The following is a 25,297-nucleotide window of genomic DNA, read 5'->3' as shown; positions in this document are numbered from 1 at the left end:
CATGCCAGGCCGTGCCATGCCCGTGCCACCCCTGACCTGCCAGGCCGTGCCATCCTGGACACCCAGAGCCTGTCACCATCACCCAGGGGCTGCCACCATCACCTAGTGCCCATCACCATCACCCTGTGCCCACCATCACCACCCAGTTCCATCAAACAACTCCCACCACAACCATCGCCTGGCACAGCCATCACCCAGTGCCCACCACAGCCATATTCCCGTGCCCACCACCATCACCCAGCTCCCACCAGCACCATCCCTCAGCCCTGGGGTGCCCAGCCAGCCGGGCAGAGGCACCGCGGGCACCCCCAGCGCCCCCCAAACCAACCCCAAAGTGCCACCACGTGCCCACGAGCCCGAGCCAACCCCCGAGTCCCCCCCAGATCCACGCTGGAATTCGCTGCTCCTGCTTTGTCCCATCCCTGCCCTGTGCCAGGCACGGATTTGGGGAGCACCGGGAGCCCCAAACCGAGTGTGCCTCACCCCCCGTCCCCGATGCTCCATTTCTCATCCCTCGGTGCCTCCCCCCGTCCCTTCTGTGCTTTTATGGGACGCAAATAGAAAGAAAGAAAGAAAGAGAGAAATGGCGAGAAGAAAGGAGACCCCCGCTGGCAAAGGGCCTTTTCGGGGATGCAGAACCGCGTTTAATCTGATTTCTCTTCGAGAAAAAAGCCTTGGCAGCCCCTTCCCCTCCGCGGGGCGCTCTGTCCCCAGAGCCACGAGCTGGGAGGGGACAGGGAGGTGACCTGGGACATTCCGGGCTCCGGAATGGGCGGCGGGGGCGCCTTTGGCCGGGTGAATCCCCCAGGGGCTGGAAAAGCCCAAAGCAGCCCCGGGGCAGCGCCAGCGGCTCCTGCAGCCCCGCTCGGGGAGCTCCGCGAAGGGAATTCCGCCGGGTCAGCGCCAAACTCTGCCCATTCCTCCCACTCCAGGGGGAAAATAGAAAATTCTCGGCAAACGATATAAATTCATTGGCCGAGTCGTGCCTCCCCTGCCATCAGCGTTCCTGCGGGATTTGCTTTCGCAGCAGGAGAAGCGGGAAAGGCCGGGCCGGCAGCACCTGGGAGAGCTCAGCTGTCCCCAGAGTGTCCCCGCGGCAGGGACGGGACACAGCTCTGCTCCTCCGGGGACACGCGGCACACGCAGGGGACACATTGCCATGGCTGTGCCCCTGTCCGTGCCCGCACCCCCGGCAAGGTGCTGAGCCAGCAAACAGCTTATCCCGGGTCAGGACAAGGGACACGGGACGCGCCAGCCCTGCCGGGCCAGGGCCACCACTCGCGGTGTCCCCACGGGCGGGCAGTGTCACCGGGGCGGAATCGCTCCCTGCTCGTCGCCGTCCGTGAATCCACGGGGTGGCACCGCCGGGGTTGGGGCAGCCCGGGGTGGCACCGCCACATCCCTGAGGTGGCACTGCCGCATCCCTGAGGTGGTACGGCCACATTCCTGGGTGGCACGGCCACATTCCTGCGGTGGCACGGCCACATTCCTGGGTGGCACGGCCACATCCTGACCCCGCGGTGGCCCCGGGGCCGGCCCGGGATGGATCGCGGGTCCCCGGCAGGATCCAGCCGGGATTCCCGGGGAAAGCAGCGCGGGCTGGGCCGTGCGGGTGTCACCAGGCAGTGCCCGGTGGTGGCAGCGAGGCCCGGGGGTGGCACAGGGGGGCACAGCGCTGCCGAGGGACGGAGGTGGCCTCGGCCACCCAAGCCCGAATGTCACCGCGGGGTCTGTCCCCGCAGTCAGGGCGGTGTCACAATGACGTCCCCAAGGCCACGTGTCCCTGCCCCCGCGGGGACAAGGAGCGGGTCCCTGTCCCTGTCCCTCTCCCTGTCCCCTCGGTGTCCCCTCGGTGTCCCCTCGGTGTCCCGGCCCAACCGAGAGGAATCCAAAATAACGCCGGTGCAAAACGCCCCCCCAAATCCCCCCAAAGCCGGGCGAACATTTTCACATCTGTCACTCGCTGTCACCTCATGAATAATTCATCCTGCTCATGAATATGCAAAGTCGGGGCTGGTGATTATCTTGAGCTGAAACCGAGCTTAATTCCACACAGGCCGCCGGGACCACCCGGTCAGTGCGGGGGTCTCCTGTGCCCCGAGCCCGGGCTGGGCCGGGGGCGGATCCGGGACCCCGCCGGGACATTGGGGACAGCGCTGGGGACACGGGAGGGGTGGCCGGACAGAGGGGCACTGCCCACCCAGCCGGGATGCAGCGGGACATTGGCGTCCCCACCCTGCGGACCCCCAACCCGGCGGTGCCACCGGCTGTCCCCAAGCCCACGGGCTGTCCCCAAGCCCACCGCAGCCCCCCTGACCTCCGATGCCCCCGCGGGTCACTCCGGCCCGCGGTGCCACCAACGCACGGGCGACATAGCGGTGCACACCAGCGTGTTCCCCCCTCACGGCTGCCATCCCTGGAGCTGCTCCTGCACCCCCAACCCGAGCCCCCCGGACCCTCCCAGCACCCACCTCCCTCCCGGCGCCGCGGGGTCCCGGGGGCCCCGGGCTGTCCTGCCGGTGTCCCGGGGGCCCCGGGCTGTCCTGCCGGTGTCCCGGGGGCCCCGAGCTGTCCTGCCGGTGTCCCCCGGGCCGCGGCGGGAGCCCGGCGGCGGGGCCGGCTCCGCGTCCCCTCCTCTCTGCCCACAACAAAGGAATTCTGCAAACCTCGCTGCCGTCACATCTCACAGGCAACGTGATGCTCCCCGCTCCCCCCAGCCTGCCGGAATAAATTAGCACCTCGGGAAGCTGTGATCCCGGCCAATATGGGCCCTTTGCCGGTGCGATTTTTATTAGGCAGACAGTCTGCAGCCTTTATTTTAGAATTTGCTCCTCTTTTTAAATTTTTTTATAGATTTATTTATTCTTGTTGCCCCGCTTTCTGCCTCTCCCTGCAGAGCTCCGGAGCCCTGGGCTCCATCCCAGCCCTGCCGGGGCTCGGCCACACGCCGGGAGCGACTCCCGACACCGCGCCCGTGACAGAACCGGGGGGGACACCCCGGGCCGGTGGGCCTGGCTCGGATCCAGGCACCGCTGTCCCACCGATTGTGGGGCTGCCGAGCCCCGCGCCCCACATCCATCCATCCATCCATCCGTGCTGTGTCCCCATGCTGGGGACATCCCGGCCACGGCACTGCCACCCCGGGACAGGGACATTCCCGTCTCCGGACCCGCCAGGGAGCCACCAGCGTCACCAGCAAGGAACCGGGCGGCCCAGGCTGTGGCACCCAGGGGGTGACACTCGGGTGGCCCTGTCCTGCCACCCCTCTGCTTGCCCTCTGTGTCGCTGCCAGCTCCTGGGGGCTCAGGGCACGGTGTGCCTGTCCCGTGTCCCCAGTGTCCCGTGTCCCCTCAGTGTCCCCAGCCCATGAGAGCTCGGGTGCTCCCCGTGTCCCCCTGTCCCGGTGTCCCCACAACGGCGCTGGCCACGCCCCCATTGTCCCGGTGTCCCATTGCCCCGATCCCCGCAGTGTCCCCTCCGGCCCCGCTGTCCCCAGCCCTGCACCCCATCCCTGACAGGGTCCCCTCAGTGTCCGCAGCATCTCCCCCGCGCCAGGGCCACCCTCCGTCACCCCGGCCCCCACAGTGTCACCCCCAGCGTCCTCCGTCCCTCTGCGTCCCCAGCCCGGATCCGTCCTGCTCCTGCCACAGCCCTGCCGGTGTCACCGTCCCCATCCTGCCACAGCCCTGCCGGTGTCACCGTCCCCATCTCCATCTCCATCCCCATCCCCATCCCCATCCCCATCCCCGCCGGTGTCACCGTCCCCGTCCCCGCCGCGGGCCCCCCCACCCCCGCATTCCCCACCCGGCTCCATCCCGCTCCTGCCGTGGTGGCGCCGGTGTCGCTGCCGGTGTCACCGCCCCCATCCCCGTCCCCGCAGCGCTGCCGGTGTCACCGTCCCCACCGCCGCCACCGGGCCCCGCATTCCTGCAGCCCCCGCAGCCCCGCCGCGTCCCCAACCCGGATCCGGCTCGGATCCCGCCATGGCGCTGCCGGTGCCGGTGTCGGTGTCGCTGTCACCGTCCCCATCCCCGCCCCCAGCGCGGATCCGTCCCGCTCCTGCCGTAGCCGTGCCGGTGTCACCGTGCCCACGGCCGGCCCGCAGCGGGGGCGGTGCCGGTGCCCGTGCCGGTGCCCGTGCCGGTGCCCGTGCCGGTGCCGCACGTACCTGCTCCGTGCTCAGGGCGCGCCGGGACTCATCGCCGCCGGTGGAGCCGAGCAGCCCCGCCGGCACCGGGGGTTAAAAGCGGCGCTCGGAGCGGGGGGCAGCGGGCCGGGCCCCCCCCGGAGGGGGCCGAGCCGGGCCGGGCCGGGCCAATCGCGGCTGGCGGCGGGCCGGGCCCTCCCCGCCGGTGCCGCCGGTGCCGCCGCCCGCACCTGCCCGCAGCGGCGGAGAACCCGCGCCCGCTCCGCGCTGCCCGGCGCAGGGCGAGGGGCGGCCGCGCATGCGCCGCCCCCCCAAACCCGGGCCGGCCCCCCCAAACCGGGGCCGCCCCCTCCCCATGGAGCGGGGCCGCCCCCTGCGCCCCGCGCAGCGCGGAAGGGGCTGGGGGGTCCCTACAGGGAGGGGGGGCTCTAAGAGGGCGCTGGGAGAGATGGGGGGCCGCGGAAGAGGGGGGGCTCTGATGGGGGTGGGGTCCCGAAGGGGATGTGGTGGGGTCCCTGTAATAAGAGCAGGAAGGGCGGGGGGACCCAGCCTTGATTTTTTGGGGGTGTTTCCAAAGAGGGGAGCGTCTTCCAGCCCCTCCACACCCCAAAATTCCCGTTAAGCCATACAGGGCACAGCCCCAGACCCCGCACCCCCGTGTGGGGCCGGAATGGGGCGCGGGGGGGCTGGGAGATGCTGTGGGTGCATAAAGACTTCAAAAAGCCCCAAACCCCCCCAAAATGGCCGAGACTCTCTGAAGAGCTGCGCTACCAGAAACGACCCCCAAAAAGGGGGAAGGAAACCATCACTGAGCTTTGGGGGGGTTTTTGGGGGGGGTGGATAGGGGGTCACCTTCCCGCCGGTGACCGAAGAATGCCAGCCTGTCTCCCACGACTTGGCACCAAGAGCAGAGAATCCCCCCTCCCCATTTCGCCCATAGGATGGATCCGTGGAAACCCGAGAGCAAAGTTCTCATTTCCGACTCCATTGTGCCAGACTTTCGGTGGCGTTTCCTGCCTTTTGTGAGCCCCCCCTGCTCCGGCACAGTCCCGGCGTTGCCGGCGCACAGAGCTCCTCTGTTCCCCTCCTTTATGCGGCTGCAGCTGGCGGGCCCGGCCCGTGGAGGTGCCCGGGCCGGGGGCACAGGGACGGGGGGCGCCGTCCCCGCGGGCTTTGCCAGGGGGAATTGGGGAGAGGGTCCCAGGGGTTTGATATCGCGGCTTCCTCCCGCTCCCGGAGGATCCAGACACCACAGGGATCTTTGGAGGGGGAACCCCGGGGTGGTTTTGGGGTGGTTCGGAGGAGAGGATGGGTCAGGGGTGGTCTGAAACCCTCACCTGGTGCCCCCCACCACAGCTGGGTCCTGCAGCCCCAAATCCTTCCTCCTGCAGCCCCAAATCCTTCCTCCTGCAGCCCCAAATCCTTCCTCCTGCTCTTAGCCCTCCTGAATTTCACCTGGCAATCCGAGCAGGGATCGATGGGCTCATCCCGCATTCCCTCCGGGCCCAGCCCGTCCCCCGCGTCACCCACCCCAAAAAGCTCCACCACAGCTGCTCACAGCCCGACCCCGGCCCTCGAGAGGGCCCCGGAGCCTCTCGGGGACCCACAGGTGAGGGAGGGGACACCCCGGGCCACCTCCAGGGGACACCGAGTCCCGGCAGAGCTCCGGGGATGTGCCACGGCCGTTTGGGTGGCAGGGGACAGCTCTGGCAGTGGCTGAGCCGAGCTCTGGCCTCAAGAGGAGATGAATGGAGATGAATGTCACAGCAGGCACCCTCCAGCGCGGCTCGGGGACCGGGGTGTCACCGACACCTCTCCCCCATCCTCGGCAGCTGCTCCGGGCCCGGGGCCGCGCTGGGCACCAGCTCCTGCCCTGGCACCAGTCCGGCGTCCCAGTGTCCTGCCTGCAGCTGGGAGGGGACTCCAGCGGGTCCCAGTGCCACCCTCTGAGCCCAGGGGTGGCAGAGCCAGAGCTGGCACTGCGCGTGTCCCAGTGCCGCCCTCTGAGCCCAACACTCTGTCCAGCATGGCAATGCCACATCTGGCACCGAGCGTGTCCCAGTGTCGCCCTCTGAGCCCAGGGATGGCAGTGCCAGATCTGTCACCGAGCGTGTCCCAGTGTTCACCATCCTCGCCCAGGGTGGGGTCCCCGCACCTTCCAGCCCCACATCCATCCCCAAGCTGCTCCCACGAGGCAGAGCCTGCTGTCGCCGTGTCCCCACAGCCCCGAGCCCCGCGGGTGGCTCAGGACAGCGCAATCGGGGTGTCCCCGTCCCTCGGGGCCGCTCCGGGGCCCCAAGCCCGGCAGGATCGGCGGCGGCGGCTGCGCGGGGAGCGCGGGCCCTGCGCGTCTTTTTGAGCCCGAACGCCGGGATTCTGGTGAAATCCTGCAGCAGCAGTGTTGCCGTGACGACCCTCCCGCAGTTTCCATCCGGAGATGTTTTCCTTTGTTGTGACAGGGACGCGGGGAGCGGCCGCGGGCGGTCGGGGTGCGGTGACAGCGCCGAGGGGCGCCCGCTGCGAGGGGCAGGGACCCGCGGGGACCCCGCTGCGGCTCCGGCCGGGGGCTGGGGGGTCCTCACTGCTCCAGTGTCCCCAAACCCCCAGGGGACAGCGGAGGGGCCGTGTTTGGTGACACGAGTGACGTGAGTTTGGTAGGACTCAGCCAGGACACAATAGAGGGGTGACGTGGCCAGCCCGCGGCGTGGGGACAGGTGTGGGGACAGCGATGGGGAAGGAGGGGTTCCTCTGTGGTGGCCACCCCGTCCCCCACAGGACAGAGCCAAACCGGGCGGGTGGCGCGGCCGGGAGCCTCCCGAGCCGCTCCGCTTCGGGGCGGCGGCACCGCGGGGTCCCGGAGCCCCGCCGGGCACAGAGCGGCCCCGGAGCGCGGCCCGGTGTCCCCGCACGGCGGCGGGGGGCTCGGGGGGACCCCGCGCCGAGCCCCCGGAGCCGCTTGTTATTCCGCTCAGCTCCGCCGGCGGCTAATGACGGCCGTTCCAGCAGAGCTGCCACATTCATCAGCGCCGCAGCTCATTAGCGAGGCCGCCGCCGCCGCAGCTGGGGCCCGCGCTCGGGGCACCGGCACCGGGACGGACGGACGGACGGACGGACAGGAGGATCCGTGGCTGGGGAGAAGCTGTGCCCGTCCTGGGGGAGCTGCCGGGCTGGGGCTGGGCAGGACGGCTCAGCCGGGGCTGCGGAGGGGACGGGGCGAGGCCAGGACGGTGGGGTCCCCCCCGAGCTGTCCCTGTCCCCTCATCCCTGGGCACGGCACGGAGGGCACCGGAGGGGCTGCAGCGACCCCCGGGCACGCGGCGATGCTGCCCTGGCCGGGCCCGGCTCCGCTCCGAGCCCACCGGCGGCGTGCATCGATTTTATTTGCGGTTTCCATGGCAACTGCCTCCTTCCCTTCCCCCCTTCCGGCGGCCGGACCCGCTCCCTCCCCTCGGGCAGCGCCGCCCCGCACCTGGGACACGGAGGGGACACGGAGGGGACACGGAGGGGACACGGAGGGGACACGGGCTCTCCTTGGCCACCCCGGGGTGGCGATGCCACCAGCTCACCCTGTGCTGATTTTGGCACGGGACACGGGGACACCGGGCCTGGCCACAGTCAGCAGCAGGGCTGGCAGGAGGCCGCGCTGGCTCATTAATTAGCCAGGGCGCTAATTGTCCCATGCGGGGACACCGAGCGGCATCTCCTGTCAGCAAAGCCAAGCTCGTTAAGGGCACACGCCACCCTCACACCTGCTCACAGCGCTGTGACACGTGGCAGGCACTCGCGGTGTGGTGACACTGTTGGGGACAATGCAGCCACGCCGGTGCCCTCAGCCCTGGGGACTAAACGCCAGTTTGTGACTTAAAACCAGCCTTATAATAAATTTATGGCAATTATATCATTTACCCATCCCCTTCCAGGGGGATGCACCCACGGCCACCCTGCCCTGCTCCTTCCCAGCGCCGAGATGCCACCACGTTGTCACTTGGCGTCAATGACAAACGACGCCCGGCTCTGCCAAACCTTTCCTAAAGCTCCGTCCTGTGCGCTCGGGGGAATTTCGATAAATAACAAAGGCACGGAGAGCAGGCAGAGCTGGAGGGATCGGGGTCACCGGGATCCTCCCGGTTCCTAATGAACAGAGGATTCGGGATCACCGGGATCCTCCCGGTACCGAATGAGCATTGGAGGGTTCGGGGTCACCGGGATCCTCCCGGTTCCGCAGCACCGGAGGGTTCGGGGTCACCGGCATGAGGAGGGGGCGCTGGCGGCGGGCACGGGAGGAGGTGACGCGCACGGCGGTGGCAGAAGTGGCAGCTCTGTCCCCAGACGCGCAATTAGCCCAGGGGCAAATGAGGCTCCTGCGGTTTTTGACCCAATTTCTCCGGCGAAACTCGACGGGGGAAGGAGGGGAGGGGGGAGGAGGAGGAGGAGGAAGGCAGAGCCGGTCACGCGTGTGCTGCTGCGCCGCGTGTCCCCGCGGGTGTGCGCACAGGCGTGTGACATGAGTGTGACATGAGTGTGACATGAGTGTGACATGTGTGTGCGGGCGGCAGCGCGTCCCCAGCCGGGACCGAGCCCCGGGGCGGTGCGGGGACGGGAACGGGGATGGGGACGGGGATGGAGATGAGGACGGGGATGGGGACGGGGACGAGGAGGGGAACCTGGATGGGGATGGCGACGGGGAGGGGGCGGCGGCTTCGCAGCTCTCGCCGCGTTTATTTTTGCCGGTGACGGAGCTGAGGCGGCCTCGGCGCGGCCGCCGTGACTCAGCGGCACCGGGAGCTCCGCGGGGCTGCGGTGGGCAGGGGGGCTGGGATGAGCAGGGATGCAGGGATGAGCTGGGATTCTCAGGGATTCAGGGATACTGAGCCGTGCAGCGAGGTCAGGATAAACAGGGATGTGCGGGGATGCAGTGGTGAGCAGGAATGCGGGGATGAGCTGCGAGGTGCAGCATTGCTGGGCTGTGGAAGGATCCTGGGATCTGCAGGGATGCGGGGATTAGCAGGGATGTGCGGGGATGCAGGAATGTGCAGGGAGGTGTAAGGATTTGCAGAGATTTGCAGGCATTCAGGGATGGGGATGCAGGGATATGCAGGAATTCAGGAATGTGCAGGGATTCAGGAATGTGCAGGGATTCAGGAATGCAGGGATGTGCAGGGATGTTCTGGGCTGCAGGGATGGGATGTGCAGGGACTCAGGAATTGAGAGATTTAGGGATGCAGGGACACGCGGGGTTTCAGGGATGCAGGAACGCGGGGATCCCTCCCACTCCGCGCTCCTTCCCTGTCCCTGTCCCTGTCCCTGTCCCTGCCGCTCTCCGCCGGTGTCACCAGCAGAGCAGCCCCGGGGAGGTCCCCGCGCCCCCGCGCCCCCGCCCGGGCTCCTCAGCCCCGGGAAAGGAGCGGGGATCCCCGAGGACCCGCGGGGACCGGAACCGGGACCGGAACCGGGGAGCGGAACCGGGGGCGAGGTGTTTGCCGGGGGGCGGACACGCAGGGTGGCAGGGGGGACACAGAGAGGTGGCGGGGGACACGGAGCCGCCGTCCCGCAGTCCCCGCGGTGCCGGGGGCGGTACCGGACACCGGGAGCGGGGCGGCGGCTCCGCCTCTTCCTGCGGCGGGCGGGCGGTGAGTGCGGGGCGGCCCCGGCGGGAGCGGGAGGGGACCGGGGAGCGGCTCCCGGGGGTCCCCATCACACCCAGGTGTCCCCGGCCCCGTTTTGGTGTCCCTCTCACGCCCGTCCCTCCCCGCAGGCAGCGATGCCCGTGGAGTCCCTGGTGTGTCCCGACACGGCCACGCGGTGAGTCCCGGCCCCCGCGCCTGTCCCCGCTGTCCCCGGGCGGTGGCACTGTCCTGCCCCTGATGTCCCCCAAGGGGTGGCACTGTCCCCGCTGTCCCCGCAGGGTGAGCTCCGTGCTGAACCGGGACGTGAAGCACTTTGGGAAGCAGCACCTGTTCGATGGCAGCGAGGAGACCTGCTGGAACTCGGACCAGGTGCGGGGACAGGGACAGGGACACGGCTGTGACATCCTGCCCCACTCTGTGCCCCCCGTGACCCCATCCCTGTCCCCCCAGGGCACGTCCCAGTGGGTCACCCTGCATTTCCCCCGCCCCGTCAAGCTCTCCCAGCTGCAGATCCAGTTCCAGGGGGGATTCTCCAGCCGGCTCTGCACGCTGGAAGGTGAGGGTGGCTGGCAGGTAAACTGAGGCACGGCGGGCTCCTGCCTCAGCTTACCCACACCTGCAGCCTGTGGGGGCTCAGGGGGAGGCTCGGGGCGTTTGTCAGCAGTTCCCAAAGCACAGGAGGGGCTCTGGGGGTGAATAAAGAGGGGCTGGAAGCCTTTGGGAGCCAGTGGGACATTTTGGGACAGCACCTGGGAGCACCTGGAGCAGCTCCATGGGTGAATAAAGAGGGGCTGGCAGCTGGTGAGAATTAGGGAACATTTTGGGATATCACCTGGAGGCTCCTGGAAGCACCTGGAGCAGCTCCAGGGGTGAATAAAGAGGAGCTGGGATCTTCTGGGAGCCAGGGGAGATTCTGGGACAGCACCTGGAGGCTCCTGGGATCACCTGAGGCTCCCTTTTGCCCTCCCCAGGCTGCAGAACAGGTGAGGAACTGGTGAAAATATCGGAGCTGTACCCGCAGGACAGCCACGCCATGCAGATATCCTTTCCTTTCCCGGGGTGCTGATGGGGGCAAGGCAGGATTTGGGGATTTTTGGGGATTTTTGGGGATTTTTGCTGCTGAGCAGAGCTGGGGGAGTGCCCCCCACACCCCAATCCCAGCGTTACTCCTTGACTGGGCTCTGCACAGCTTCCAGGTGCAGGAGACGGTGCTGGACGAGCTGAAGATCACCTTTGGGAGCAGCACGGATTTCTTTGGCAGGGTGGTGGTTTATCACCTGGAGGTGCTGGGGGAGCGCCTCTAGGGGGGACCCCGGGGGCTGTCCCCTCTTTGGGGGCTCTCAACACCCCACAAGGGGGTCCCTGTCCCCTGAGGGGGCACCGGTGGGGCTGTGCTGGGCACAGGCGTGGAATGGGATCAATAAAAGATATCCCTGCTTTTTCTGGAATGGGATCAATGAAAGGTATTCCTGTTTTTTTCTGGAATGGGATCAATAAAAGATATCCCTGATTTCTCCTGGATTGGGATCAATGAAAGGTATTCCTGCTTTTTCATGGATTGGGATCAATAAGAGATATTCCTGCTTTTTTCTGGAATGGGATCAATAAAAGATATTCCTTTTTCTGGATTGGGATCAATAAGAGATATCCCTGCTTTTTCCTGGATTGGGATCAATAAGAGATATCCCTGCTTTTTTCCTGCAATTAGCCCTGGAGGGTTTGGCTTCAAGACAGAGGGGAAATGTCCCCTCTCTGTGCTGTCACCTCGGTGGCCACCCCTGAGCTGCTTGGGATGGCAGCAACAGAATCCTGTGGGATTTTCCCTCCTGGCTGTGGCAGCTTTATGGGAGCTTCCCTAAGGGACAGCTCTGGACAGGAATTCCACAGTTATTGAGGAAAAATTGAGGGGAAATTCTGAGTCTTGGCTGCCCAACACCTGGGATTAGGATGGGCTGAGGCAGCAGATAGGGCTCCACAGAGTTTAATTGCAATTAAAGTTTATTTCTAATACAAAGCAGCCGAGTCCAGCCAGGGCTGGAATGAGTGTCCCTGGATTTTGTGCATGGCAGCCAGGGAGAGGCCTGGGGTCCATGAGGGCAGAAATTCCTGGATTTCTCCATGCCTGGAGCAGTGGGATGAGGCCATGGCGATGCTGGGAAGAGCTGGAGATGCCTCCTCACTTCTTCTTCTTCTTGTTCCGGAACAGCTTCAGGATGTGGTTCTCGATGACCTGTTGGACTGAGGGGGGAGAGGGTGGGAGTCAGGGAAGCTGCTCTGGGAGGGATCTGGTCATCATCTTACTCCTGTTTTCTGAGGGAAACACCAGTTTTCTGAAGGAAATCCCTGGTTTTTGTGGAAAATCCTTATTTCCTGAGGGCAATCTCTGCTTTTTGAGGGGAAACGCCCCGTTTCTGATGAAGATCACTTGCCTTTCTTGTCTCCCAGGGCCATGGCCAGGTCCATGGGGGTGTACCCTGAATCCGTCCATCAAAATCCCCATTTTCTGAGGTAAAATCCCCATTTTCTGAGGTAAAATCCCCATTTTCTGAGGTAAAATCCCCGTTCTCTGAGGGAAATCCCCGTTTTCTGAGGGAAAACCCCTGTTTCCTGATGGGGGACACTTGCCTTTCTTGTGTCCTAAGGCCACGGCCAGGTCCATGGGGGTGTACCCCAAATCCACCCAGCAAAATCCCCTTTTTCTGAGGGAAATCCCCGTTTTCTGAGGGCAATCCCTGCTTTCTGAGGGCAAACCCCGTGTTTTCTGATGGAGATCACTTGCCTTTCTTGTGTCCCAGGGCCACGGCCAGGTCCATGGGGGTGTAGCCCGAGTCGGCCTCCTCGGTCAGGTCAGCGCCGCACGCTGTGGGGCAGCAATGGGGGCTGCCATGGGGACCCGGGAGCTGCCCTGGCCCCCAGGCTCTGCCCCCACGGCAGGGAGCAGCAGTTCCAGAGGCGGAACGGCAGGAGCGGAGCTGTGCCTCACCCAGCAGGGCCTCCACACACTTGACGTGGTTCCCGCGCACGGCGTAGAGCAGGGGGGTGCCCCCGTTCTGTGGGTGCAGGGGAGAGAGGAGAGGTCATTGCTGATCCCACGGGGCCCCTGCTGCCCCTCAGGGCTGCCCCACCCGCTGGGATTCCATTGCAGCCTCTACCAGCTCCAGACTGGGATCCCAACCCAGCCTGTCCCAGCTCCAGACTGGGATCCCCAGTTCCAGTCTGGCTCTCCCTGGGATCCCAACCCAGCCTGTCCCAGCTCCAGACTGGGATCTGCTGGGATTCCCCCTCCAACCTCGCCCAGTTTGAGGCTGGGACTCATTGGGATCCCATCCCAGCCTCTTCCAGTTCCAGACTGGGACTCACTGGGATCCCCTTCCAGCCTCTCCCAATTCCAGACTGGGATCCCCGGTTCCAGACTGGGACAAACTGGGATCCCATTCCCTCCTCTCCCAGCTCCAGGCTGGTGTCCCCCAGCCGTGCTGGTGGCACTGGGGAGGCTTGTCTGGATGTCCCTTATGTCCCTGCTGTCCCTAATGTTCCCACTGTCCCTGTTTTCCCCGCTGTCCCCAGTGTCCCCCAGCCGTGCAGGTGGCCCTCACCCAGTCGTAGGTGTTGATGTCCACGTCCCTGTCCAGCAGCATGGTGACGATGTCGGTGTAGCCGCCCATGCTGGCCAGGGCCAGCGCGCTCTCGCGCTCCTTGGCCAGCGCGTGGGGATCGGCGCCCTGGGGACAGCGGGGACAGGGGGACACTGGGGACAGTGGGTCACACTGCCCACAGCGGGGACAGCCCGGTGACACTGCCCATAGCCACCCTCCCTGGGCTGACACCGCCCTGGGGACAGTGGGGACAGAGGGAGATCCCAGGTTAAAAAAGGGAAATCCCAGGATGAAGGAGAGAGATCCCAGGAATAAAGACAGAGGTCCTGGAATAAATGAGGGAGATCACAGAATATAAAAAACAGACCCACAGGATCAAGTACAGGTCCCAGGATGAAAGAGGTCCCAGGGTCAAAGACAGATCCCACAATTAAGGAAGATCCCACAATTAACAAAGATTCCAGGGTCAAGGACAGGTCCCAGGGTCAAGGACAGATCCCAGGGTCAAAAGGAAGATCCCAGGGTCAAGGACAAGTCCCACGGGTCCCAGACAGGACCAAAGACAGGCCCCAGGACCCAGGAGAGGTCCCAGAACATTCCGGAAGCCCCGGAGCTCCCTCACCCACTCCAGGAGGTGCCGCACGGTCTCGATCTCCCCGAAAGCCGCAGCCCAGATCAGGGGGGTGAAGCCTCTCTCGTCAGGTTTGTTCACCAAATTCTCACCTGGGCAGGGGACCACAGCCAGGTGAGCCCCCCCGGGCTCCCAGTACAACCAGTAAGGGCTGGTAAACCACCTCAGCCAGCTGCTGGATGGTTGCAATTGGTGGTTTTTGAGGATTTTTCCGATCTCCAAAACTGGAGAAACCTCCACAAAAAACCCCAGTTCCTGTGGTTTTATGGCTGAGTGAAAACCAAGCGTGAGGTTACCAGAGGGGACCTGGCAGGTGCTGGCAGGGCCAAGGGGACACCAACCAAGGGGACACCAACCTTTCCTCAGGTGCTCCTTCAGCCGGATGAGCTCGCCTTGGGCAGCGAGCTGGTGGATGGACAGTGCTGGAAGGGACAAATCCATCAGGGAAAAGAATTGCCTGCAAATTCTGGGGTGGGAGCTGCCCCAGGGTGGCCCCAGCCCCTCCCCTGCTGTCCCCACGTCCCCTGCAGCCCCTGGGGACACTGGTGGCACTCACTGTCCAGTGTGGCCGGCAGTGCTGACACCTCGTTGCCTCGCTGTCTGTTGGTCAAGGTGTTGGAATGCTTCAGGGGGAAACCTGGGACAGCACAGAGGGTCTGCAGGTTATTCTCCATGAATTTGGGGTTATTCTCCATGAATTTGGGGTTATTCTCCATTAATTTAGGGTTATTCTCCATTAATTTTTGGGGTTAATCTCCATTAATTTCTGGTTTATTTTATATTTATTCATTCTCTATTAGTTTATTCTCCATTTATTTAACTATTTATTTACTCTCCATTAATTTCAGGTTTATTGTGGTTTATTGTCTATTTATTTGGGAATCCCAAAGTGTTTCCAGCCCCTGATCTGAGGTTTTATTGGGGAAAAAAAAAAACAGAGAAAATGAGAATTGCCATCTCCAGTTCCAGCGTGGAGCTGCAGCGACCTCTCAGGGCTGGCAGGAGGAGTGGGAACCAGACTTTGGGATTGGGATTTTCCACATTTTAGCAGCAGTTTGAGGCTCTTTTTTGGGAATCCCACAGTGTTTCCAGCCCCTGAACTGAGGTTTTATTGGGAAAAATCCAAGAAAAATGAGATTTTGAGCAGAGAAGAGCTGGAGCGACCTCTCAGGGCTGGCAGGAGCAGGCACCAATTTTTGGGACTGGGGTTGGGATTGGGATTCCCACCTTTGAGGCTCCTTCCCGGGATTTTTGGGATGGGAATTCCCAGGGAGTTTTCCCCCCTGTGCCCCACTCACCGTCCAGGGCCGGGGCCTCGCTGGGGCTCTGGGAATCCGCGGGAGCAGCCGAGCAGTTCCGGGGGCTCTCGGCTCCACCTGCAGCACCCGGGCACCTCGCTGTCGCCCGGGGCTCCTCTGGGGTCCCGTCCAGCTCGGGGTACCCCAAACAGACCCCACTTTCCAGGGGGACCCTCAGTTTGTCCCCAGCACTCCCAACTCACCGTCCCCACGCTCCGGCAGCGCCGCGTCCCCGTCCTGCTGGGGACGCGCCGAGGGCACCCCGCTGTCCCCCATGCTGCCTCTTCACCCTTTTCCCCCTTTTCCACCCAATTCTGGGGTGTCCCGGGCTCCAGGGGGCTCCCCGACAGCTCCTTCACCTTCCCTGCACAGGCATGGGGTGGAGAGGGGGGAAATAGGGACGTGTGGGGCAGACCGAGTGCCTGAGACCCCCAGTGGGGTCTGGGGTCCCCTGTGCCCTCCCCATCCCGGTTCCTGGGGTCTTCCCTTCCCTTCCCTTCCCTTCCCTTCCCTTCCCTTCCCTTCCCTTCCCTTCCCTTCCCTTCCCTTCCCTTCCCTTCCCATCCCGATTCCTGGGGTCCCCCTTGCTCTCCTCACCCTATTTCTGGGATCTTCCCTTCCCTCCCCATCCCTGTCCCTTGTGTCCCCCTCTCTGTCCCCATCCCCATCGCCATTCCCGGCACTTCCCACCCTCCAAACCTCCGCTCCCGCAGCTCCTCCGAGCCCGGGACCCCCGGGACCTCCCCGACCTTCCTCCCAGCCCCTCACCGTCGGTCCCGATCTCGTTCCCCGTTCCCGTTCTCGGGTCCCGATCCCATCCCCGGACCCCGATCCCGGTCCCGCTCTCACCGCCGCCTCCCGGCTCTCCCGTCCCTCCCTTACCGCTCCGTTCCCCATCCTGTTCCCGTCCCCGGTTCCCGTCCCCGTTCCCCGGTCCCGCTCTCACCGCCGCCTCCCGGCTCTCCGGCCCTCATTTCCTGTTCCCCATCCCGTCCCGATTCCCGTTCCCGGTCCATTCCCGTTCCCGATACGTTCCCCATGCCCGTTCCCGATCCGTTCCTCATCCCGTTCCCGGTCTCACCGCCGCCTCCCGGCTCTCCGCCCCTCCCTTGCGGTTCCTGCGGGGCCCGGCGGGGCCGGGGCGGCCCGGGGGGGTTCGCGGAGCGCGGCCCGGCCCCGCCTCCCCCGAGAGCGGCCGTAAAGCGACACGAGGGGGTGGCAGCGGGACCGCCCGGCCTGGGGACACCGTGGGGACACCGTGGGGACACCGTGGGGACACCTCGGTACCGGGGGGGGCAAAGGCCGCGACACCCCCAGACCCCTCTCAGGGCAGCACGGCCAAACCGGGAGCCACCGAGTGTCCCCGCTGTGACAAACCGGGAGCCACCGAGTGTCCCCACGGGTGACAACGAGGACCGGGGGGGGGGTCGGCGCGGGGTGACACCGATTTGGGGGTGGGGGCGACAAAGCAGAACGTTAGTCCCGCGGACACGTTTCCAGCCGGGGCTGTTTTCCGTGCCCGGGGCGGTTTCGGGGGCGCGCCGCCGGAAGCGGAAGTGGCGGCGGGCGAGATGGAGGAACCGGAGATGCAGCTGAAGGTGAAGAAAGGTGGGACCGGGACCGGGAACAGGACCGGGAAAGGCGGCACCGGCACCGGCACCGGGACAGGGACAGGCGGGGATGGGCTGGGAGAGGCCCCGCCGCGGTGGTTTGGCCGCTGGGGTGTTGTGGTTTCATTGCCGGCCTTCATCCCCCGTGGGGAAGAGCGCCTGGGTGTCCCTTGGAGATTTTAGTGTGGATTTCTGCGGAGATATTTCCGAGATTTTCTGTGGATTTCCATGGAGGTATTTCCATGGGTTTCTGTGGAGATACTTCTGAGGTTTTATGTGGATTTCCATGGAAGTATTTCTATTTACTCCCATGGATTTCTATGGAGAGATCTACATGCATTTCCATGGATTTCTGGGGAGAGATTCCCATGGATTTCCATGGATTTCTGGGGAGAGATTCCCATGGATTTCTCTGGATTTCCACTGAGCTATCTCCCTGGATTAGCCCTGCTCCCCCCGTATCCCGATTAATCCCGGTTTTTTCCCGTTTTTTCCCGTTTCTCCCGGCAGTGACGGACAAGTTCACGGAGAGCCTGTACGTGCTGGCCAACGAGCCCTCGGTGGCGCTGTTCCGGCTGCAGGAGCACGTGCGGCGCTCGCTGCCCGAGCTGGCCCAGCACAAGGTGGGGAACCCCGGGAATCCCAGTTCCCAATTCCGGGAGTCCCGGGAGCCGAGGGACCGAGCCCGCAGGCGCGGCTCCTCCGGGAATTCCTGCCCCAAAATCCCCACGGGAATTGTCCGGCCTGGAGCTGTGCCCTGTGCCCTGGGATTCCATCCCTCATCCCAAATCCCTTCCCTGTGCCCTGGGATTCCCATCCCAAATCCATTCCCTGTGCCTTGGGATCCCATCCCAAATCCATTCCCTGTGCCATGGGATTCCCATCCCTCATCCCAAATCCATTCCCTGTGCCCTGGGGTTCCCATCCCAAATCCATTTCCTGTGCCATGGGATTCCATCCCAAATCCATTCCCTGACTCCTGGGATTCCACCCCTCATCCCAAATCTCTCTAGAGCCCCTTTAGGCTCTGGAAGCAGCTCCCAGGTTTTCCTGGGTCCTTCTCCCACTTTCCAGGGATCCAGGGGGAGCCACAGCTTCCCTGAGAATTCCAGCCAGGAACTCCTGCCCAAATCCCACCCAGATTCCCCTTTCTCAGTTTAAATCCGTTCCCCGTGCCCTGGGATTCCCATCCCAAATCCCAGATCCATTCCCTGTGCCCTGTCCCTCCCTCCCTCATCCCAAACCCTCTCCAGCCCCTTTGGAGCCCCTGCCCCCTCTGGAAGCAGCTCCAGGTTCTCCTCGGATCCTTCCCTGCTGGGGTCCAGGGGCAGCCACAATTCCCTGGGAATCCCATCCCATCCCACCCCATCCCTTCCTATCCCACCCCATCCCATCCCAGGCAGGAATTCCCTCCCCAGGCGCCGTTCCCAGCTCAGATCCTGCCTGATCCGTGCTGCTCTTTGTTTCCCTCGCAGTCGGACATGCAGAGCTGGGAGGAGCAGAGCCAGGGAGCCATCTACACCGTGGAGTACGCCTGCAGGTGCTGCTGGGGCCGCTGGCACTGCTGAAAACTCCGGGGAATCCACGGAATTCCGGGCTGGGAAACACGGCGGGATCCGGGCAGTGGGGATGGGAAGAGCTGGGGTTTGGGATTTCCACTTTCAGAGGGAAATTCCTGCAATTCTGGGCTGGAAAATCCAGGCAGGATCCAGAGAATTAATTGGGAAGAGCTGGGGCTCGGGATTTCCACCTGGAGAGGGGAATTCCTGGGATTCCGGGCTGGAAAACCCAGGGAATGAGTTGGGGTTTGGGATTTCCACTTGGAGAGGGGAATTCCTGGGATTCCGGGCTGAAAAATCCCGGGAATTAATTTGGATTTGGGATTTCCACTTTGAGAGTGAAATTCCTGGAATTCCAGGCTGGAAAACCCAGGCAGGATCCAGGGAATGAGTCGCGATTTGGGATGAGCTTTGAACAATTTGAGGCTGAAATTCTGGGCTGGAAAACCCAGGCAGGATCCAGGGAATGAGTCGCGATTTGGGATGAGCTTTGAACAATTTGAGGCTGAAATTCTGGGCTGGAAAACACAAAAGGATCCAGGGAATGAATTGGGACGAGTTGGGATTTGGGATTTTCACTTTGAGAGAGAGAAATTACTGAAATTCTGGGTGGGAAGACCCAGGGAATGAGTTGGGATTTGGGATTTTCATTTTGAGGGTTAGATTCTTGGAATTCCAGGCTGGAAGACCCAGGGAATGGGTTGGGATTTGAGATTTTCATTTTGAGGCTGAAATTCCTGGAATTCCAGGCTGGAAAACCCAGCAGGATCCAGGGAATGCATTGGGAGCAGCTGGGATTTGGGAACTCCTGGCAGGAATTCCAGAACTTTATGAAATTTTTCCGGCTCCCCCCAGCGGAAACCTCCTCAAACCTGAACTTTCCTGGGGTTAGAGGGGGAGCAAGCAGAATCTGGGAATTCCAGCTGTGTCCCACTCCCTCTTTCCCCACTTTTGCTGCTTTTGCCCCCTCTGCAGTGCCATCAAGAGCATGACTGACAGCAGCGTTTACTTCAAGAGCATCGACAGCCTGCTCAAGCATTCCATAGCCATGAAGGAGCAGCTCAACGCCGCCCAGGGCCGCAGGTACCCCGGAATCCTGGGGAACACTCCAGGATTGTCCAGGACAGCATTCCCTGATTTTCCCCCATTCCCTGGGGGAAACCAGCGCTGTTTGCTGAGGGAAAATTTGGAATAAATTGAATTTTAGGGAGGATTTTTGGGAGATACTAATTGTTTGGAGTTTAGGGACGCAGGGATTGGGAAAAGGTACCCCCAGAATCCTGGGAAAAAAATTCCAGGATTATCCAGGACAGCATTCCCTGATTTCCCCCATTCCCTGGGGGAAACCAGCGCTGTTTGCTGAGGGAAAATTTGGAATAAATGGAATTTTAGGGAGGATTTTTGGGAGATATGAATTGTTTGGAGTTTAGGGACGCAGGGATTGGGAAGAGGTACCCCCAGAATCCTGGGGAACAACTCCAGGATTGTCCAGGACAGCATTCCCTGATTTTCCCCCATTCCCTGGGGGAAAACAGCGCTGTTTGCTATGGGAAAATTTGGAATAAATGGAATTTTAGGGAGGTTTTGTGGAAATTTTTGGGGATATTCGAAGAGTTTGGAGATGCAGGGATTGGGAAGAGGTACCCCCAAAATTTTTGGAATTTTTGTGCTTTTAAAAGAAAATTTTGAGGGCTTTTTTTTGGGGGGGGGGGGGGGATTTTAGGGATTTTTTGGGGGGGTTTAAAAAAAAAAAAACTGATGGATCTTTGGGATTTGTTTTGATTTTGGGGGAGATATTTTGAGATTTTTCTGGCTGCAGAAATGGCTGTGCCACCCCAACAGCAGCCCCTCACCCCAGCAACCACCAGCAGAGGGAATTTTTTAATTTCCCAAATTTCCCACATTTTCAAGCTGCTGAATTTGACTTTTCCTCTTTCTTCCCACAGCACCATCACCCCCCAAGCCAAGAATCCTCCAGGCACTTCCTGAATTTCTGGTTTTCCATCCTGAATTTCCCAACCTTGGGAAGAAGCCAAAAAACCTCTGGGGCTGCACAGGTGGAGAAGCCCCTGAATTCCCAGGAAAACACAAAAAAGAAGAGCTGGAAAATCCCAAATCCTGCTTTTTGGGACTTCTTTTCCATGGAAAACAGGGTGGGTTTGTGTTTTTCCTTCCCTTTTTTTGTTTCCAGGCTTTTTTTTTTTTTTTCCCAAAAAACCTCCCAGATGAGGTCTTGCTTTGGGAATTTTGTGTAAAAAGCTGGAATGTGAGCAGCACTCCAGGCTTTTGTTGAGGAGGAATTCTCCAAGGAGAAACTTTCCCAGCTGCTGCCAAGGAATTGCTGGGTTTGGTTTTAACGAGGACGAGAATAAAAAGGAAAAAAAAAAAAAAAACCAAACCAAGAAAATCTCAAAAAAAAACCAACAAGAAAATTCCTTTTGAAGGTTTTCAGCTTTTCTCCTGTGGCCGTGGGAGCTCAGAGCTCCTTTTTTATCCTGGGGTTTCCAAGGGCACGGAGCAAAGGAATGTGGAATTTTGGGCTTTCAAGGGAGAAAAAATTCCTGAAAATACTACAAAAAAAAATTCAAAAGGATTTTTTTTTTCTCGCACTCTTGGTTTTGGAGGTGACTGGGAGGGAGCAGAGCTTTGCTGTGGATCCCTCCTGGATTTTCCAGGGGGATTCAGGGAATGGCTGAACTCAAATTCCAGGGGAATTGTGCTTGGGATAGCAGGTGGAATTTGGGATAATAGCAGTGACTCCCCAAATCTGCTTTTCCCCACCCCAAATCTGTTCTTTGCCACCTCAAAACCACTCTGGGCCACCCCAAACCCCCTTCCTGCTACCCCAGGTTTGCTCTGACAGCTCAAATCTGCCTTTTTCCACCCCAAATCTGTTCCTGGCCACCCCAAACTGGATTTTCCCCACCCCAAACTGGATTTTCCCCACCCCAATCCCCCATCCATGCCAGTGCTGAGGATGAGGATGGAGCGGGGAGGAAGGAGAAGGGAAATCAGCCGGGATCTGCTGGGAAAGGCTGAAATGCTGAAATGGTGAAAATCCCAATTTCTGCTCCCCAGATCCTCTCCCACAGCTGGGATGGATTTGGGTTCCCAGGCAGGCAGCACTGGGATTTTGGCTGTGGATAAAGGAATTTTTCCAGGAAAAACAAAACCCAAAACCGTGAAAAACCATCAACTCTTCCTCCAGAAAACCCCTGGATTTCCCTCAGACCAACGTGGAGTCCTTGGTGGCTCTGTGGGACATCACATTGCTCATCTCCCTGCTGGTGACATTCCAGGGATGTCCCTGCTCCTGCAGCAGCCCTGAATCCAGAAGAGTCCTGTGAGTTCGGGACCAGTCCTGGGACTGGGATCTTCTTGGGAACTCCTTGCTCCTGGACAGTTCCCACTGGGATTCCCTTGGGAACTCCTTGCTCCTGGACAATTCCCAGTGTGATTCCTTGGGGAATTCTGTGTTCCTGGGCCAGTCCTGGCATTGGAATTCTTTGCTCCTGGACAATTCCCACTGTGATTCCTTTGGTAATTCCTTGCTCCTGGGCAGTTCCCACTGGGATTCCCTTGGGAATTCTGTGTTCCTGGACCAGTCCTGGCATTGGAATTCCTTGCTCCTGGGCAGTTCCCACTGGGATTCCCTTGGGAGCTCCTTGCTCCCCGAGCTGGGGTTGCTGCTGGAGGCCGAGCCCGGCCGGGATTTGCGCTCCAGGGAGGGCGGGAAGGAGAATTCCCGGTGGATTTCTCGGCAGGGCCGGGGAGCGGCGGCCGTGCCGGGGCCGGGCTGGGCAGAGTCGTTCTCGTGGAGGGCCTGGGGAGGCTCCGAGCCCCGGGAGCTGCGGGCGGCGCGGAGCAGCGCGGGGAGCAGGGAGAGCAGCAGGAGCAGGACTGCAGCGGTCAGGATGCAGGCGCTGGCGATGCCGGCCTCCAGCTGCAACAGCAGCAGCACGCACAGGGCCAGGGCTGCGGGGGACACAGACAGGGCACCCTGAAAATGGGTGGGATTGGGGATTCCTGGGGTGGCTGAGGGTGGGAGAGGGCTCAGGGACAGCTCAGGAGACTCTGGGAAACAGCTCAGGAGCTGGGATTAAAGAGGGGTGGATTCCCAAATTCATGGAATGGTTGAGGCTGGAGAAGGGCTCAGGGACAGCTCAGGAGCCAGGATTACGAAGGGACGGATTTGGAAATTCCTGGGACACTTGAAGATTTCCTGGATTTGGAAGGTTCCAGCCCCATCCCAGCTCCCTCAGGAATTCTCCAGCTCCGTTCCCATCTCTGGACCCCTCCAGCCCCTACAGAACTCCAGCCTGGGGCCCTGGAATGGGAATTGCAGGCTGTGGGAAGGAGCTGGTGGAGCCATTTGTGAACCAGTGCAGGGCTGGGCTGGGGGTACTGGGGGACACTGAGGGACACTGGGGCCACTTGCCTGTGAGGTAGAGGCAGACCCCGCAGCAGAAGAGGCCGATGGCCGCGTGCCGGACGCTCCGGCTGTCCAGGAGGAACCAGAGAGCCCTGGGGAACAGGGAAAAGAGGGAAAACAGCCTCGGGAAGGGCTCCTGGCAGGGAAAAGAGCGTCTGGGCAGGCTCCAGTCCTGCTCTGAGCGCGGGGAAAAGGATGGACGGAGGAACTCAGAAATGATCCCAGTCCTGATCTGAGCTCAGGAAAAAAACCTGGAGTGAGGAACTCGAAACTGATCCTGGTTCTGATCTGAGCCGAGGAAAAATCTGGAACGGGTGACAGGGTCAGTTTGGGGGTGACAGCAACAGTTTAGGGTGACAGTGGCAATTTGAGGTGACAGCGGAATTCGGGGTCACAGCGTCACTTTGGGGTGACAGCACCAATTCGGGTGACAGCGCCAGTTGGGGGTGGCAGTGGCAATTGAGGGTGACAGCCCCAATCCGGGCTGACAGCGCCGAGGGTCCCCGCGGCGTGAGCGGCTCCTGCAACGCCACCGCAGCGCGGGGACATCGCCGCCACCTCCCGGCCGTGCCCCGAGCCCGCGGCCCCAGTCCCGCCTTTCCTCCCGGTCTGAGCCGAGAGCTCCAGCCGCAGCCGGGGAAACTGAGGCACAGGGCAATGGATTGCTGGAGGTTCCCAGGGAGAGGCGCAAAATCCTCCTGAAATTCGAATTATTGGGGAGGAGCCTCCCCGCGCTTTGCTCTGGGAGTTTTTGGGAATGGGATTTTTTCCTCACCTGCGACCTCGCAATTCCCAAGTTTCAACTTCACAGCTCCCAAACGGAGCAGTTACAGCCCAAAATCCAGGCTGGGATCACAGGAAAACCAGGAAAATTCACAGCCCGGGGTGGGGAATTTTTTGTTGTTAATTTTCCGGCAGAAAAGCCGAGTTTGTTGTGGGAATTTTTTGTTTTCAGGGAAATATTTTTGCTCTCCTCCGTTAATGAAGCGTTGGAAGAGGCTGAGGAGGCGCTGCTGGAATTTCTCCAGCCCGGTGCTCCGCGCAGAGCCGGGACTGATTGGATTCTCTAATTAGGGACAAAAAGCGGCTGTTGAAACGTCGTCATTCCCTTTCAGCGAGTTTTGACTGAAGTCAGAGAGGTCCCAAAATTGCGTGAGCCACCCCACCAAGTCCAGTCGTCACCAAAATCCTTTAAATTCAGATTACCCCGAGCTGTTTTTTAGTTTTAACCCAGTCGCTGGGCCAGGAGCCCCCAGCCCATTCCAAATCCATGAGTCTCCAATTATGGAAATGAAACCCCCTGGATTGCGCAGCCTGGTCTAAACTTGCCGGTCCCGACTTCTGGAGTCTCTAAAACCCAAATTAAAGAGCTCAGTTCCAGCCCTGGTGATCACGGAGAGGAATTTGGGGGATTTCCCACCCATTGCCCCCCACAGCCCCTTTTGGAGGGGACCCAGCGAATCCTCTCGCGGGTTTTGGGGCACCGGAGGAGTTGGCACCGGGACCCCTCAATCCGTGATCCCGCCGCATCCTCCAGCCCTTCCCTTCTGCCCGGACCCCTCCGGGCATCCCCGCCTCTCCCGGTCCCTCCAGCCCCGATCCTCGCCTCTCCCGAACTCCTTGATCGCCGGTCCCCGCCTCTCCCGCGCCTCCCGGTCCCTCCAGCCCCGGTTCCCGGTGTCCCCGCTCGGGGCTCTCACCGCTCGGGCCCGCGCTGCCCCCGGCCCAGCTCGGTGCCGAAGTAGCCGTGCAGGAGGCAGAGCAGGAGGCAGCTCACGTTGAGCACCAGGCAGAGCGCGGCCAGCACGGCCGATACCGGCAGCACGGCGGCGGCCACCGGCTCCGGGAGCGCGCCGGGAGCGGCGCGGCCCGAGGGCAGCTGGAAGATGAGGCTGGAGGAGAGCAGCGCCATGGCGGCCGACAGGGTCCCGAAGAGCAGCAGCACCGTCAGGGCTCGCTGCGGGTACGCGGAAGGCATGGCGGGGCCGGTACCGGCACCGGGAACCGGGGAAACCGGGGGCACCGGGGGTGCCGAACGTGCGTGCGCTCCCCGACTCGGGAACTCGGGCTGGGAATGAGAACCGGGAACGGGCACAGGGAACGGGCACCGGGCCGGTGCTGCCGCCGTTCCGCGGGGTCCGCCGGGTCGGGCCCGTCCCGCCCCCGGTCCTGCCTCCGGTTCTGCCTCCGTGCCGGACCCTCCCGGGCCGGCTCCGCCCCCGGTGGGGCCCCGGGAGCCTCCTGGGGGCGGCGGGAGGGAGCGGAGCGGGGGTGGGGACTGAGGACGGACGGACGGATGGATGGACGGATGGACGGACAGACGGGCACCGAGCCGCGCTCCCGTTCCCAGCGCTGCCGTTCCCCGGGAGAGCCCCGGGACTGACCCCGGTGTGGGAC

At 62.3% G+C, this 25,297-nt stretch overlaps 4 protein-coding genes across 6 annotated transcripts; 2 read left to right on the top strand and 2 right to left on the bottom strand.

The window, feature by feature from the left end:
• The first annotated feature begins 9,782 nt into the window (after positions 1-9,782).
• On the top strand, positions 9,783-11,402 carry NR2C2AP (nuclear receptor 2C2 associated protein). The gene is made up of 5 exons (XM_059489794.1): positions 9,783-9,949; positions 10,053-10,143; positions 10,225-10,330; positions 10,746-10,814; positions 10,963-11,402. Exons 1-5 carry the CDS (start codon positions 9,909-9,911, stop codon positions 11,076-11,078), a joined length of 423 nt encoding a protein of 140 aa, XP_059345777.1. The 5' UTR covers positions 9,783-9,908; the 3' UTR covers positions 11,079-11,402.
• Positions 11,403-11,754: 352 nt separating this feature from the next.
• RFXANK (regulatory factor X associated ankyrin containing protein) lies at positions 11,755-16,489 on the bottom strand. 3 transcript variants are annotated; one of them, XM_059489756.1, is made up of 10 exons: positions 16,381-16,489; positions 15,503-15,663; positions 15,300-15,377; positions 14,558-14,638; positions 14,358-14,423; positions 13,993-14,093; positions 13,371-13,496; positions 12,758-12,824; positions 12,554-12,634; positions 11,755-12,012 (listed from the first exon to the last, which is right to left on the bottom strand). In XM_059489756.1, exons 2-10 carry the CDS (start codon positions 15,573-15,575, stop codon positions 11,951-11,953), a joined length of 735 nt encoding a protein of 244 aa, XP_059345739.1. In that variant the 5' UTR covers positions 15,576-15,663; positions 16,381-16,489; the 3' UTR covers positions 11,755-11,950. The 3 variants fall into 3 exon arrangements, with proteins under 3 accessions (XP_059345739.1, XP_059345740.1, XP_059345738.1); XM_059489757.1 differs by lacking the exon at positions 15,300-15,377; XM_059489755.1 differs by lacking the exons at positions 15,503-15,663; positions 16,381-16,489 and adding an exon at positions 16,246-16,360.
• A 356-nt stretch (positions 16,490-16,845) lies between these two features.
• BORCS8 (BLOC-1 related complex subunit 8) lies at positions 16,846-21,058 on the top strand. Its single transcript, XM_059489775.1, has 5 exons — positions 16,846-16,907; positions 17,420-17,532; positions 18,385-18,449; positions 19,444-19,551; positions 20,415-21,058. The coding sequence occupies exons 1-5, from the start codon at positions 16,871-16,873 to the stop codon at positions 20,455-20,457; spliced, it is 366 nt and encodes a 121-aa protein (XP_059345758.1). The 5' UTR covers positions 16,846-16,870; the 3' UTR covers positions 20,458-21,058.
• A 372-nt stretch (positions 21,059-21,430) lies between these two features.
• Positions 21,431-24,878, bottom strand: TMEM221 (transmembrane protein 221). The gene is made up of 4 exons (XM_059489976.1): positions 24,601-24,878; positions 22,907-22,992; positions 22,113-22,443; positions 21,431-21,842 (listed from the first exon to the last, which is right to left on the bottom strand). Exons 1-4 carry the CDS (start codon positions 24,876-24,878, stop codon positions 21,695-21,697), a joined length of 843 nt encoding a protein of 280 aa, XP_059345959.1. The 3' UTR covers positions 21,431-21,694.
• Positions 24,879-25,297: the final 419 nt, after the last annotated feature.

This window comes from Ammospiza nelsoni, chromosome 27 (genome assembly GCF_027579445.1).
Source record: "Ammospiza nelsoni isolate bAmmNel1 chromosome 27, bAmmNel1.pri, whole genome shotgun sequence".
Classification (NCBI taxonomy): domain Eukaryota; kingdom Metazoa; phylum Chordata; class Aves; order Passeriformes; family Passerellidae; genus Ammospiza; species Ammospiza nelsoni.
This window is presented reverse-complemented; position numbering and strand designations above follow the sequence as displayed.

Excerpts from the sequence above, each read along its gene's own strand:
- NR2C2AP (XM_059489794.1), top strand. The coding sequence starts at position 9,909 with ATGCCCGTGGAGTCCCTGGTGTGTCCCGACACGGCCACGCG. Across the intron at positions 10,144-10,224 it reads CCTGCTGGAACTCGGACCAG|GGCACGTCCCAGTGGGTCAC; the intron begins GTGCGGGGACAG and ends CTGTCCCCCCAG. Across the intron at positions 10,815-10,962 it reads GGACAGCCACGCCATGCAGA|GCTTCCAGGTGCAGGAGACG; the intron begins TATCCTTTCCTT and ends GGGCTCTGCACA.
- RFXANK (XM_059489755.1), bottom strand. The coding sequence starts at position 16,339 with ATGGGGAACGTATCGGGAACGGGAATGGACCGGGAACGGGAATCGGGA. Across the intron at positions 14,639-15,299 it reads CGAGGCCCCGGCCCTGGACG|GTTTCCCCCTGAAGCATTCC; the intron begins GTGAGTGGGGCA and ends GTGCTGTCCCAG. Across the intron at positions 12,635-12,757 it reads GTGTGTGGAGGCCCTGCTGG|CGTGCGGCGCTGACCTGACC; the intron begins GTGAGGCACAGC and ends GCTGCCCCACAG.
- BORCS8 (XM_059489775.1), top strand. The coding sequence starts at position 16,871 with ATGGAGGAACCGGAGATGCAGCTGAAGGTGAAGAAAG. Across the intron at positions 16,908-17,419 it reads GCAGCTGAAGGTGAAGAAAG|TGACGGACAAGTTCACGGAG; the intron begins GTGGGACCGGGA and ends TTCTCCCGGCAG. Across the intron at positions 17,533-18,384 it reads CCGAGCTGGCCCAGCACAAG|TCGGACATGCAGAGCTGGGA; the intron begins GTGGGGAACCCC and ends TTTCCCTCGCAG.
- TMEM221 (XM_059489976.1), bottom strand. The coding sequence starts at position 24,878 with ATGCCTTCCGCGTACCCGCAGCGAGCCCTGACGGTGCTGCTGCTCTTC. Across the intron at positions 22,993-24,600 it reads GGGCAGCGCGGGCCCGAGCG|GGCTCTCTGGTTCCTCCTGG; the intron begins GTGAGAGCCCCG and ends CCTGTTCCCCAG. Across the intron at positions 22,444-22,906 it reads GGTCTGCCTCTACCTCACAG|CCCTGGCCCTGTGCGTGCTG; the intron begins GCAAGTGGCCCC and ends TGTCCCCCGCAG.